Genomic DNA, 14,506 nt, shown 5'->3' on the forward strand with positions numbered 1-14,506 from the left:
ACTTATGTCTATTGAATACGACATTTTGCGTAGTTTGGAATTCGACAGCATAATACAAGATTTCGTTGAATCCAAAAAAGTAATATATTATATCATAAGATTCTGCAAAATAATTTATTACCGAAAAATATTATATTTTTATTTGTATCTTCATAATTTTGTGCAAAATACACTTGTTGTTTTTAAAGCTAAATTATTTTTGTCAACAAATTTTTTTCTCCCAAGTTTTTCGTAGGCCCTAGGCACGTGCCTAGTGTGCCTATAGGTTAATCCGGCCCTGTCTATGATGCATGGATTCATCAGAAACAACAAGGTGTGATTAGAGAAACTGATAAAATCAACTTTAGAATCTAGATTGATGAAAAAACAAGGAATATTTAATGATATTGAAAAAAATAAACTTTATTACACGTGATTAATCAGAAACAACAGAGACATTTAATGAAAACAAGAACTTTAGAATGTATATTTTTTTTTCTTCCAATGCCCACCTGGAGAAAGACCTAGGTCTTACAGGTATCTGAAGGGCAGATTTGTTGGCCACTCTTTCAGGAGCACCATATTAGGTGAGCCAACGTTGCTCCCACAGTAAGGACAGATAGTATAGAGAAGGAAAGAACATTCATGTCTTGCTCGGGATTCGAACCCAGAACCTTTCTGATGCAAGGGCAGTTCCCTAACCCCTACACAGGCCCGGTCGGCGCTTTAGAATATATAGATTAATCAAAATTAACAAAGGACATAGAATGAAATTGAAAAAATAGAATATGCAATTAATCTAAAAGGAAAAAGGACATTTGATGAAATTGAAAAAACAAGCTTATTATATAGATTAATCAAAAACAACAAAAAGGCATTAAGTAAAACTTAGAAAATCAATTTGAGAAGAAAAAATTTATGATGAAAAGATCAAATGAAATCAGTGTTTATGACTGGAACATTTATGTAGGCCAGCGAAAAAAACTTTATTGTATTTTAGATAATGAAACAATTGAATAAATACATTAACGTAAAACCAGCTTCTAATATTTTTATTTACAACATAAACTGCATTTCCGTTTATTACAAAAACAGAAATTTACATCTATATAAAAAATGCGAGGTATTCTTCTTCTTTTTTTTGCATGATAATTACTTTTTTTAAAGTTTCAAACGTAAAGGAGTCTTTAACACAAAATAAATAAATAAAACAATGAAACTTGATTTAAAAATAAACAGTTCGGCTTCGTAAGACAAAACATCATTTTTGAAGTAACTGTTCTATCAGCTATAATTTTGAGAAAAAAGCTAAACTAGAAAAAAAATCTTTAGCTTTTTTTCCAAAATAAGTGTTTGTTCATTCAATTATTAAGAAATGAAAGTGTTCATTTTGATTGATATCCGTTTCTTTCTCATTTTTATATTGTTTTCAATACTTGTTCTACAACTTCATCTTTAGCTCTTTTTTTTTGCTTCATCTTTGATGAATTCCTTATTCGTATAATTAAAAAGTGTTGATCGAAAGCAACAATAAAGCATCACTGTCGTTATTCTTTTTAGTGAATAAATAATGAAAATGGATACGTTGTTTTTACGCAAATTAATAATTTGATTTCTTCCGTTTAACTTAAAGGTATAATTATACTTATATTAGTTAGAGTAGACCTTTTGTGGATGTTTGTAAGCGTCAACATCTGTTTTTTATTTCAAGTTAGCAACCTAATCGTTGTATAATTTTTACAATTTTTTTTAATTGTTTTTTAATTGACGAGTTTAGTGAGATCCTCTCTAAGTGATAGTTTGTTTTTATTTTGTCAAGCCGTTATTTTTTGCAGATATCAGTTTATAAAGGTATTACGTAACAATTTTTGAGCGTTTTTTTTTAGATTAGGTGAAGGTTTTAAATGTATTTGGCAACAATGATGAGAAAGCCTCACTTTTGGCACAAATTTAAAACGGCAAGAAAGCAAATGAATGACTTGAACAGTTTAAATGAGTGTCAGGGATTCATAAATTTCCTTGAAGGAAGTTCGTGGACAAGAAATAAAGACAAAGCTTAATCACTATTTTCCTTTTTCACTGCATGAACTTTAAAACAATTTTTTTTTAAATTGTCTAAAATTTCAGCTGGAGCCTTCATTTACTTAATTCTTCATCTTAATTCTTATCTTCTTAATACATAAATCGAAGTTGCTGAAATAACTCAGTACACTGTTAAAATATTCATTCTAAAATTATGGTAAAATAACTGGCAGCTGTCTGTCCATCTGATTAACCGTAAAATTTACGGTAAAGAACATTTTTTTCTTTTATTGTTTTGAAACCATTTACAAAAGCATGGTTATAAAACCATGAATGCAAAACTATACGGTTTTTTAACTATTTACAACTAGCATTTTTCGACGTAAAAAAAATATTAATTATTTAACTGGACATAGGAGCTCGGCTTTTCATCAGGTAATTTGTACTAGGGAGTGCTGGACACTGGAAAATTTTCCTGTGTTAAAAGGAATGGAGGAAATATTGTGGTGTCAACACTAGGATTCGAACTCCAGTTCTGTCGGTCATGAGATTGACAGATAAACCCGCTCCGCTATGATATGTACGCTGTTGCAAATAACTGAGTAACTTCATGAGGTGGTTCTAGTTGGTGCGATAAAATTCTGGTTGTTTAACCGTATTAGGTGAAAGCAGTTAGTAAGCAGTTTCTCTCAAACTTAACAGTTTGATTACCACTTTACGGTTATTTGACTGTTTTGATGAAAAATGGTAAAATAACCATTCAATAAATTGTTATTTAACCATTTTTTCTGAGAAATTTCTAACAGTGTAGTTCAAATGAACCTCTTTAACATTAATTGTTAGCAGCAACAACTGAATAAAATTTATTCCACTGACTTTAATTGCAAGAAATAATACGAAGCTATTGGTTCAAATGTTTTCGATACTTGATTAAATTACTGTTAATTTGAATCGTAGGTTGATACCTGACAGTTTTTTTAAAGAAGTGGTTAGAACTAGAACAGACCTTGAACCAGGACAGACCTTGAACCGAAGCAAATGTTTCAAGTTATTCAAACTTGTTCATTTGGTTTAATCATTGAATATATTTTTCATTTTGATGTAATCATTTATGCGAATGATTGATTTTATTCTTTATTGATATCACTGCTTCGATTCATCGATATACGTGAATTAATTCGATTGATTTGACTCGAGGAGTTTATTTAATTCCTTAGTACAGTGCACAAAATAGAAAACGGACCGTCCTTAATATCTTTTGATCTAATAATCAGACCTTCGCGTTCTAGGACTCACTCTTAACGATTCGAGGGGTTACCTCAAAAATGCTAATTAATTAGTGCAGACGATGTTTTAAGTTACGAAATCAGACACGAAAACGTACTTTCTCCGAATAAACATACCTTTTTTCGAAGAATTCGGATTTCTGACCCCCAAAATATATGGGGTCGCACAATCTGGGCAATATGGTCCCAATAGTTTGGTCAGGCAAGCCGTTTAAACTTTGGACCCCTTAATGTTAATTTTACCTTTTGCGTATTTCACCACATCTCGAGAAATTTTAACGTTAATTGAAAACTTTTTACACACAGTTATAAAATTCATTTATATAAGGATAATTCTAAATAAAAAGTATATTTTAATAAATATTTGTTGTCTTTTGATATTTTATTTAATATTAGTCGAAAAGATGTTGAATTGAAGGTAAAAAAAATTACATCATTTTGAAGAATATAATTTTACATGGCAAAACACAGAATTTGAGTGTGATCGAATTTCTAAAATGCGACGTGTTTGAAATTCGATTTCTCAGGAACTGTTCGATTGATTTCACTCAAACTTTGTATTTTGCCATGTGAAATTAGATTCTTTAGAATGGTGTAAGAAATCTTTACATTACAATTTAAAATTTTTTCGATTAATATTAAATAAAATAAGAAAAAATCAAGGATGGAGAATCTGGAAAATTAAGGATAGGAAAACTGGATCATATCCTTGATTTTCCAGCCCATCTACAAAACGGTCTGACTACAATATGAGACCACTTTATTTGGTAGTTTTTGGTTAGCCGGTTGCTAGGAAATTCAACTATTTTTAAATGTTTTGTATTTCTTTTGTAAGCGTCAATTTTTTTGGTGCTTAAAAATGAATAAATATATAACAGATAATTGAGTACTTGCACTTCAAGAAGATGAAGATGACAGATACCCATACATGTAACCTACGACGTTAGTGCCAACTGATTGTTTATAAGAGAAATTGACGTGTTAAAGTTGAGCTAACTTTCTCCACGTAAGGTTTAATGTTAATTAACTCAAAGCTAGTTAAATACAGCACTGTATCGCACATCAAATATGTTGAAATATAATTCTTTCTCGCCTGCATTCTTTACTTAACTTAAATTTATTATTTGATGTATTTAATTGTAACTGTGATATATTTTTGTTTTTAGTACCTGACAACTTCGATGCATAATTAGTTTATTTAGGTTCTTCATGCCTGTCTTAGTATTAAGAAATATCTAGTGAAAGAATTAAATGCCTTGTGAAAGAATCTTTGTATAAGAATATAGAATGTGTCACTTAAGAGAATTGATGCTTGACGGGCTTAACTTACTCAAAATAGTATGGAAAGAACAGTTTGTAACGTAAACAATTTCCACGTTTCAACAACCAATCAGGATCGAGGTACCCACACGACGTCACTTACAGATATCCCATTCAACTTTATCATCACAATTTAAACCGGAAGGGCAGTTAGAGATACAATAAACACTTAAAAAAATTATTTAAAAGATTTATCTAGCAAAATTTTTGATTTTTCGCTTGGGGAACATTAAGATGGTACCTCAAACTTCGCTTTTAAACTGTAAATTTTTCTAAAAATTAACAGTCTAGAATAAGCGTATAATTTAGCCTAAAAGTGGTTTAATACACATTGATACGATGATCACTAAAACAATTTTAAATCTGCATCATTAAACGTACTCTTGTAAAACTCTAAAATGCTACGTCATACACTTTGGTTCTGATGTGCGATTTTTTTTCCAAAGAACAGCAGTTTAAAATAAGTTTTTGAAAAATGCTTAATATGTTATGTTTTTCTTCTTTTTATTAAAAAAAAGTACCATAATGTGTTATGATGCAATGGAAACTGTTAAGATCATTCTCATTGTGGAACTTTATAGTTTTTTAGTAAAGTATTTTTTACCTGTTTAAAACTGTAAAATGAGGATTTGTATTTTACTTCTATATTTCTAAGTACCAATTTTTTTCTAAAAAGGCTAATTTAAATGATTAAATAATGCTTTTTTTCCATGGAAAATTATCCGTATATGAGAAAATTTCATTTAAAAAGTTTATTAAAAGCGTTTGCTCCACAGAACATTTTAATTTTTGAGGTTAAGTACTTTATGCTCGCGTCAGACTTTAAAATGATACATTATACTTTATTTCAAAGAGTTGCATCTTTTTAAATAATGCAATCAAAAATAAGTACATAGTTTTGTAATTTTGTATTGTTGTATATGCACCTAGATTATGGTGAAAATGTTGACTTAAAAATTAATAAAAAAAAGCTTAAAAAATTACTAAAAATGGTTGATCCACAGAGCTTTTAATTTTTTTAAACTTTTGTTCGTTTTTTAAAAAAAATAAATGCCAATACCATTATTTTTAAACTGTTAGTGCCAATTAAACACTTTGAAAATAATCAACGCATGTACAAAAAAATTAGAATATTAAAACTGTAAATTACAAAGTATTCTGAGCATTTGATAAGAAAATGACCTTACTGAAGACTCGTTATATAAAGCAATCGACTTGAACTATTTTCGATGAAACGATTAACATCAATGAAGAAAAAAAACTCTCACAGAACTGTGATATTCATCCTAAGATTTAAAATCGAAAGTTAGCTCTTATCTAGTTATTAATCACTTCCTTATAAAAGAGCAATCGAATCATCTCAAGAAAGAGTAATTTTTATAAAATAAAATTTTTGTGTCATCATTGCTAAATTTAGCATTCTGCATTGTTTAGGCGCAATTTTCTGGCGAGTTGGAATCGTTGAAGATGCGCCAACACCGGAAAGTTCACTGTCTTCGATAAGTTAATGTAGGTTAGCTGGAAAAGAACAAAAAATATCAATTTAAAGAACTAGTTTGAGATCTTAGTAATGGTTTGATTAAATCCGTTTTATATAAAGGGTGGCGATTAATTACGAAGCAGGAAACTCTCGGTAAAGAAAGGCAAAACGTTGAATGCAGTCATTATTTCAATTAATTATTTTGGTTTCGAGGGTAAAAGCAAACAATTGATTTCAATTATCGTTTGGAGATGACTTCATCTCATCGTATGTGATACGGTACTTCCAAATGTGTGTGCCATTTTTAAATAAGAATTCCTGATGGTTGTTTATTCGCTAGAGAAAGAAAATATTTGTACTGGTTCATAATTTATGATAACATATTTGTTTTAACTGAAGTGAGATTGTCTCGGTTTATGCAATAAATATTTTTTTCTTGAATTATAAATGCAGAAGTTTGTAAAAATAATTTTAAACTTAAATTTGTATGTTTCTAAGAGACAAAATCTACCTATGCAATCTTTTCATTAAAATTGCAGAAATGCAGAAATTTGTAAAAAAAAATTTTAAACTTAAATTTGTATGTTTCTAAGAGATAAAATCTACCTATGCAATCTTTTCATTAAAATTGCAGAAATTTGTAAAAAATTATTTTAAACTTAAATTTCTATGTTTCTAAGAGATAAAATCTACCTATGCAATCTTTTCATTAAAATTTCATAGTTTATATTGATACATTTTGTTACTAATTACTTTTTACGTTGTTGCGTTGTTTGTCATTGGCTTTTTTTAGACGTTAAAAAAAAGAGATTTTAGAAGAATTTTTGCTCGTGAATAAATTTATTTACAAGATGCACACATAACTGGTTGAAAACTGGTCAATCTATATAAATATCAATCTATATATATTCAATATATATATATATATATATATTTANAGACAACAGTGGTATATATATATATCAAAACAATGTAGTAGCAATGCAGTAACTTAAACTAATTGATAATTGTTTTGTTGCTTGCTTAATATTTGGCATATTTTAATATCAAGTTATCATGCAATTTTAATTTAAACTTTTTAAATTTTAATTTCCAATTAGAAAAGCTTTTTATTATTAATCTAAATATAAAGTTTATATTATTAATCTAAACATTCATTGTTCTATACTGTATAAAGCAAACCTGCAACAACACATTTGCACTAAGCAAATAAAAATGTTCTACATATCAACTGCTTAAGGAAAGTTATTTTCAGTAAAATATATAGTATTTTAATGTTAATCGCCTTTTTCAGCTATTTATTTTTATGAAAAAAAGGTTACTTTTCAAACTAAGATAAATATTTTTGTCTTTATTGCATAAAAAAATTTACTAAGGTTGTTCAGAAAAAAGATTTGTTACACCACACTCAGCAGATTTGTATAAAAACAAATTTTTCATGTTATCTCAGTTTCTTAGTCATATAAACAATGAATAAATTGAACGAACAAAATTATTACAAATGCCTCGTAGTCATCACGTTTTGTATTTTCAGAATAATATTATATGACTGCTTCCGGGTAATTTATGGGCTAAATGATATTCTAATTAATAACTGAGGATAAAAGTTTCGAACTACCCATTTACGAAACATCATTAGAAATAACTGAATCATGCAGGTCTTATAGAAAAGTAATTTCGTGACTTTGTTTCGTAAATGGACTATTTTTAAGTTATCAGATAAAAGTTTTTTTTATTTAAGCAAACGAAATAGAAAGTACATTTTTATTTTTTTTCCCTGTTGATACTTGTAAATCAATTAAGAATTTTTTCTGAGTTAATGCAGTTTATTTTTACTTTTATTTTTAATTCTTGTTTTAACTAATAATATTTACCTTTGCACTCGAGTAAAGCTACAATTTTTCCAATTTCAAATATTGAAGATTGTATGTAAATTTTAATACGTGAAAAAATGCCAACTGCTCCGGGTTCTACAAAATATTTTAAAAATTGGAAGGGAACTACAGAAAAAAATTTGCAGATTTTGAATAATCTTGCGAATTCTTTAAAAGGCTCAACATGGCTTAACCGTAACAAAGTATTGATATACATAAGCCTTAGAATTATTTAAAAATGGTGGTGAATTAGAATTATTTAAACACGGATTAAAATACTAACACTAGAAAATATATATCAGTAGTCCGGAGCCAGTTGGCTTCTCTGTATGTATTGTAAATCATATAATTCATGAAAATTATAATACATTGTAAATTATACATGCATTATATGTACAATAAGACCTAGTGAACTGAGCACCGTTCAACCCGTAGAGCACGCGTGGACCATATTTTATTAAAAGAAGAAATATGACAAAAATATATATTTTTTCGCAAAATAGCTACATTTTTATTTTATTGTTTTAGACTTTATTATTATATACTATAACTATATATGATTATGAAAATATTATTGTGTTATTAATTTTTCATGTTTTCATAAATTCACGTAAAATTTGTTTATGTTGTAAATAATATCGATAAACGCATTAACTACATAAAAGTCAATTAAAACGCGGGCTATTAAAGTAAGAAGAGTGATATGATCAGCATTAAAAATTACTTTACTGCCATGAGAATTATTTGAAATTATCTTTAATTGAATAACAAAATACTTAACTGATATTATATAGTAAAACAAATTTCTATTTTTATAATTTAGAGAATAGTTTTCTTTTAGTAAATGTAATTTTTTTTCTAATTGCAACGTATACTTTTTATTTTCAGGTACCACAATTGTTTTGTTTTTTGACTGCGTTAACGTTGACTTATCACATTTCGTCAATTTTTGGTGATGCTCTGTTAAAACAGAAAACCTACAGAAGATTTGAGCTAAGGAATGGCAGGATTCAATTAGAGTCATCTCCGGGTTTCAACCGTAGCCATCCTGAAGGAAATGAACGGGATTTAGTACAGAATAACAGTTCCAAGTTAACAACTTCTGACTTACGTTTGCCATATTTCAGTCAACACTATTCTGAAAAACGGAATCTTTCCTCAGAAATGTTTATTCCATCTAATTGGGCATTTCTTCAAAATAATAATAAGGCTGTTGAAACATTAAAACCTGGAGCACGTACCAAACATTATTCTAATGCTGCCTGGAGAAATTCATCTGATGAGTTGTCTCATTCTGGAAAAAATGAAGATTCCAATATGTCTATACCTGCCAATATGAATCTTAATGTTTGGTATCCTAAAAATACACCTGAGCCTTCTATTTATTCTGAAACTTTAACGGAATCCCAATCAGAAAAAGTTCCTTTGATTCTTATAACATTGCCTAGATCTCATAAAACAAATCATATAAAACGTGATTCTCTCATAAGTCATGTCAAAACAGATAGTTTAAATTCTAGTTCTTTTGCTGGAGGACCACGGCAGCTAACTATTACAGATACAGATCACCCAGTCTTACCTAGTCCACAAGATTCAACACTAATAGCTGACTTTTTACCTAAAACAACAAATTATAATTGGAGGCCAATTAGTAGAAATGGAGTTCCTTTGCATGTTGAAAATTCCGGAGACAGAAAGAGTAAATCGATAAATAAAAGCAGTTTCATTAACAATTATTTTGTTCCAAATCTATTTCCAGACCAACATTTTAAAGACACAGATATAAAGAATAAATATCCAAGTTTCCCCAGAGAGCAAGACAAATATTCAAATCACGATGATAATTTGCAACGACATTTTCAACAGACCAATGGTGAAATGAATGATCAATCTGGAAACAGTAACTATACCCCTGAAGAAGAAAAACAACATGGAGTCAATGCAAGGCAATACAGCCACAATGCTGTCAGGCATGCATATACTGGTACTGTAGATTCTTCACTCCAAAGGAACCATTTATCTGATAAAGAAAACTTAAGTCGAGTGTACATACCTGTAACCGCTATCTTCATTCCAACAAATAACTTGTTTAGTAATAATTCAGGCACATTTCAGAATCATAAAACTGAAAATGAGAGAAATAAAAATGCTTCTAATACTTTAAATAATGTATACATACCTTACAGCGCGGCTTCAATAAACGTGCAAAATATAAAAACAAACGAGGGCATTCGAGATAAAAACACTCTACCAAGGCCAACTAACAACGATATTTCTTTATTTCAATTAACCCATATGAATACTAGGGAAAAGCCCAAAATTAACACATTAAATTATATTTTGCCTAAGACACACAATCGAGAAGTTTCGATTTTTAAAAGTTCCAGTGAAAGCTTATTTCATCGAAAACCTATAATGAATTCTAACTCTTATGAAACACCAGCAAGATACCTGGACATTGAAAAACAACCTGATGATTCTTACAGAAACCACGTCCAACATCATTCGATTTTAAATTTAAAAAGCTTTAAGCCCAATGATTTTTCTAGAAACCCTGGATATGTTTACTTCCCTGACGAAATAACTGGTTCTTATAATTTTATAAAGAATAATACCATAAAATCTTTTGAAAATGATTTCATTGATAAAGCACATAGCTTGGAAAAAGAATCAATTATTCCTGAACAAAATTTGTATCAAACCACTAAACCTCATTCGAGTTTCTTTTACAATACAACGTCACAACAACAGTCCCAAAGAGGTTACATCGATGAGCCTAAAGCGGAGGGAGTTTTACCAATTAATTTATATTCTGATCAAGCTGTAAATAAAGGATCCTCAGTTGGTGAAAAAAGTAACGATGCTTATTACATTTCTTGGATGCAAAATGTTCCATTTAATGATCCGGATTTAAATAAGAAGACAACAGTGGATTATAATAATGAGAACGCAAACAAACCAGAAATAAGCTTTGTCAACCATGTTTTACCACAAAATGAATCCGTTGTTGAAAATACTCAGTGGGATCAAAACACGGCCCATCATGCAGAATCTGAGAATGAATTCTCAAACGGAAAAGGTCAATTCGGTTTCTCTTCAACAGAAGAACCACAGACAGAAGTGTATAATTCATTCGATTCAATGTACAGTAAACTTGCAGAACATATTCAGAAACCTCAGTTTTCATTCATAAAACCTATATATAACATCACTCCTCAAAATAAAAATTTTCCAATGTCTGGTGATAATCAAAATTATAGGTACTATGATGCAAAAGTTGAAGATGATAATCGAACTAACGAATCAGAGCAATTAGATGCTTTAAAAGGAGATGCCAACGATGAAAGACCAGTGGATAAAAAATCAAATCCCTCAGATGCATTGCTCTTAGTGCTTTTAGTTCGTAAAGCAACTTACCCAACGAGGGAAGAAACTAAGATCATCAAGCAATATAGTCCGCCGACGCAATAGTCTCAAAAATAAGAAACGAAGTTTTAGTTTTTAATTTCAAATACCTACTTTCAAGTATATTGAAATAATTATCCCAAGAAAAAAGATAAAAGTTGATTTCAAAATAATATAGATTACACTTTACTACAGATTACACTCTTATTTAAATTAGTGTATACCGCAAAAACGCATCATCTGTTTACGTCATGCATGATATTCTGTCATTCGCTATGAAAAGTATATAAACGTAAATGAAGAATGAAATTTGTAGTCTCCACTTTAACAAAAAGTGATGTAAGTCTATAAGCTACTAATATTGATCTAGATAACTCTGACACTATTGAGAAATACAAAAAATCGAATAGTAATAAGACATTACGAATGAAAGTAGTACTTTGGAAATTTGATATAGATAAATTAATACAAAAACTAATTACAATTGACTAAGGAAGCATTTTGAGAACATTGTGGAAGTTTTCTGTCCTATTAGTTGAAGTATTTATGGTATCTTTCTTGGCAGATGCTACATTATTTTTACTATCACTTTTCAAGTTCCATAGATCAAGTTGCAAGTTTTAGAAACTCAATACTTACAATCGGTATGAGAGTTGCATAAATTAGCAAATCATATATTTCATTAATTGAAATACATTTCACCAGCCAGATGGCACGAAAAGCTCTTACCAGTTCTCTGGAATAAAGGCGAGGATTTGTTTTTCTATGATACATCAACATTGCGGTATAAATATAGCTAGTTGTAAACTAACATTTTGATTGGTAGTGTCAAGATACATTAGCATCTTGAGAGATATATATGGAGCAGATGTTAATAGAAATTTGCATAGCTTCTGGATTTATGGAGTTTTCTGAAGTAAGCCTCCACCCTTTCTTTGCAGCATAATTTGCTGAATCCATCGTGATTCACTTCGAATGGTTTTGTGCCGTCTGCAAGGAACTTTACTGTGTTATGTCTTTTACTACTACAAGAACTCAACTGTCTTACGCTAATCCACTACGAGAACTCTACTACTACTTGTAAAATCTACAACTACTTGTAAAAACTACTACCACTACAACTACTACTTGTAAGATTTTTGGTGTTGTGAGGTAGGCGTTAACTAAACTAAAGACAATCTTGCATGACTCTCTAAACTTTTACTTAACTGTAAGTTTACAATTATGATGCTGAAATTATGATGGAAAAAGAAACCGGGTTTTGGTAATGAACAATGAATCCGGCAACGGTCGTTTACGAAATTAATTATTAATAACTGGATTTAGATGAAATTGTGTGTGATAACACATGACGAAAAAATATTCAACATGTGAACTAAAATAAAACTGATATTGTGCATTTCCTGGTCGTAAAAGTCAAATGCAATTGAGTACCGTTAAAAAATAGAGTTAGTGTTTTTAAGTTCATAATTTTTGAATCCTGGAATTTCGATTTCTCTTATCGCCTGCATTATTTCTAGCTTACTTGACTTTCACCCGCTGTGATATTCATGATTTTAGTCAGTTCTTATCCTAATTACCAAATTAGATAGTTACGTAACAGTCGTGTGGTAGTTACAGGGTAATAGCTACTTAACAGTCGTGTAATAGTTACGTAACGTGTCCTCTCAGACAAATTATTTATCGTATATTTTCCCGACGTGTGTTTATTTTCACTTGCTTTTCTTTATTGTTATCATTTTTATTTTAAAAGTAAAATTGTATAAGCCATCATAAAACACTAATCCGATATTTTTTGTTTTTGCATATATCAATGTATTTTACTTATTCTATGTATTGAGAAGATTACGAGCACAGAGTATTTTTATGCTATTTTCGTTGCTATAGGATTAAGATAGGTTTTTCCTTCAAAATGAAATTTCGACGTTAAAATCGTTACTCCACTACTTTCACGAAATTTTTTTTTTAAGTCTTATTCACAATTTCCTTTATAGGTATTATTAGAATTGTACATTCTGTATCATGTATTCCATTTTCTTTTAAATATGTGATTATACTGTCATAATTGTTAACTTTTAGCGGTGCACACGAAAGTAAAACATTTAGATTTGCTTAAAAAAATTTTAAAAAAAAGAAGCAAAAAACAGTTTTATATTTGATAGGTTGGAATGTATGTTTTGTTCGTATTTTTAATGAATAATTTTTCTTTCAAATATAGGAACAGCTAATATTGTAATTTTTGTGATATATATAATATTATGTTACGTTAATTATGCTAAATAAAAGTATGACACTGAAATATCAGACTGTTGAAAACTTCATATTTATACTGAAAAAAACTTAACTTTTGTTTAAATATATTTTTATGTTACTTTAATTTGAATAAAGTGTATATAAAATCCAATTTGCAAAAATTTTATATTTATTATTTTGTATTTATTATTTAAGCTATCAATTTATATTTATTATTATCTTCATAGCAAATGAAATTTAAATGGTATTTGAGACATTTTTTAAATCAAAGCAGATGCTATTGTTTTAAGTTAAAGGAAAAAATTTATTTTGCTAGCAAAATCAGTATCTCTACTTCTTTCTTCAATTTAATTGCAAGTTAGCACAAATTAATTGGCACAAACATACTTTATTTCAAAATAGAGTACAAATCAGTATGGGCAAATTTGAGTTTGAAATTTAAAGCTATTTAAGATTTTCAGATTCGTAACCTTGCTTGATTTCACCACATTTGTGTATTTTAATAATTTTATGAATGTAATTTATAATAAACTGGTTAAGTTCAATTGTATAAAAATAAGTAATTTTTAATTATATCGACTTTTTTTTACCTAAAATAATAATATTTCAAAGACTTATTCAGCATTTCTTTAAAAGCAACCAATCGGATTTCAATTAAGCTCAGAATATCAAATAATCATATAAACATTAATTTTTATGCTAGCCGTAATATACCTAGCAGAATTGCCATGAGGAGTAATATTCCAAATAAAATCACTAGCTATAGCATTACTATAACCATACTAGCCGAATGGTAAATTTTCTAAATGTTTTTAATGGTGGGTGGAAGTTTTGGGCAACAGCGATAGAGAGATTTTGCATTTTCATCCGGATTTCGGCACGGTTGC

At 29.1% G+C, this 14,506-nt stretch overlaps 1 protein-coding gene across 3 annotated transcripts in view; it reads left to right on the forward strand.

Moving 5' to 3' along the window:
* LOC107448792 (uncharacterized protein MAL13P1.304) overlaps window positions 1-13,780 on the forward strand; it is a 94,989-nt gene extending 81,209 nt beyond the window's left edge. For all 3 annotated transcript variants that reach the window (XM_071183398.1, XM_016064129.3, XM_016064128.3), the window contains exon 4: window positions 8,850-13,780. In XM_071183398.1, the coding sequence (XP_071039499.1) occupies window positions 8,850-11,432 (2,583 nt within the window). In that variant the 3' untranslated portion in view covers window positions 11,433-13,780. The remainder of the gene's footprint in view (window positions 1-8,849) is intronic.
* Window positions 13,781-14,506: the final 726 nt, after the last annotated feature.

Source organism: Parasteatoda tepidariorum, chromosome 7, assembly GCF_043381705.1.
Source record: "Parasteatoda tepidariorum isolate YZ-2023 chromosome 7, CAS_Ptep_4.0, whole genome shotgun sequence".
NCBI lineage: Eukaryota > Metazoa > Arthropoda > Arachnida > Araneae > Theridiidae > Parasteatoda > Parasteatoda tepidariorum.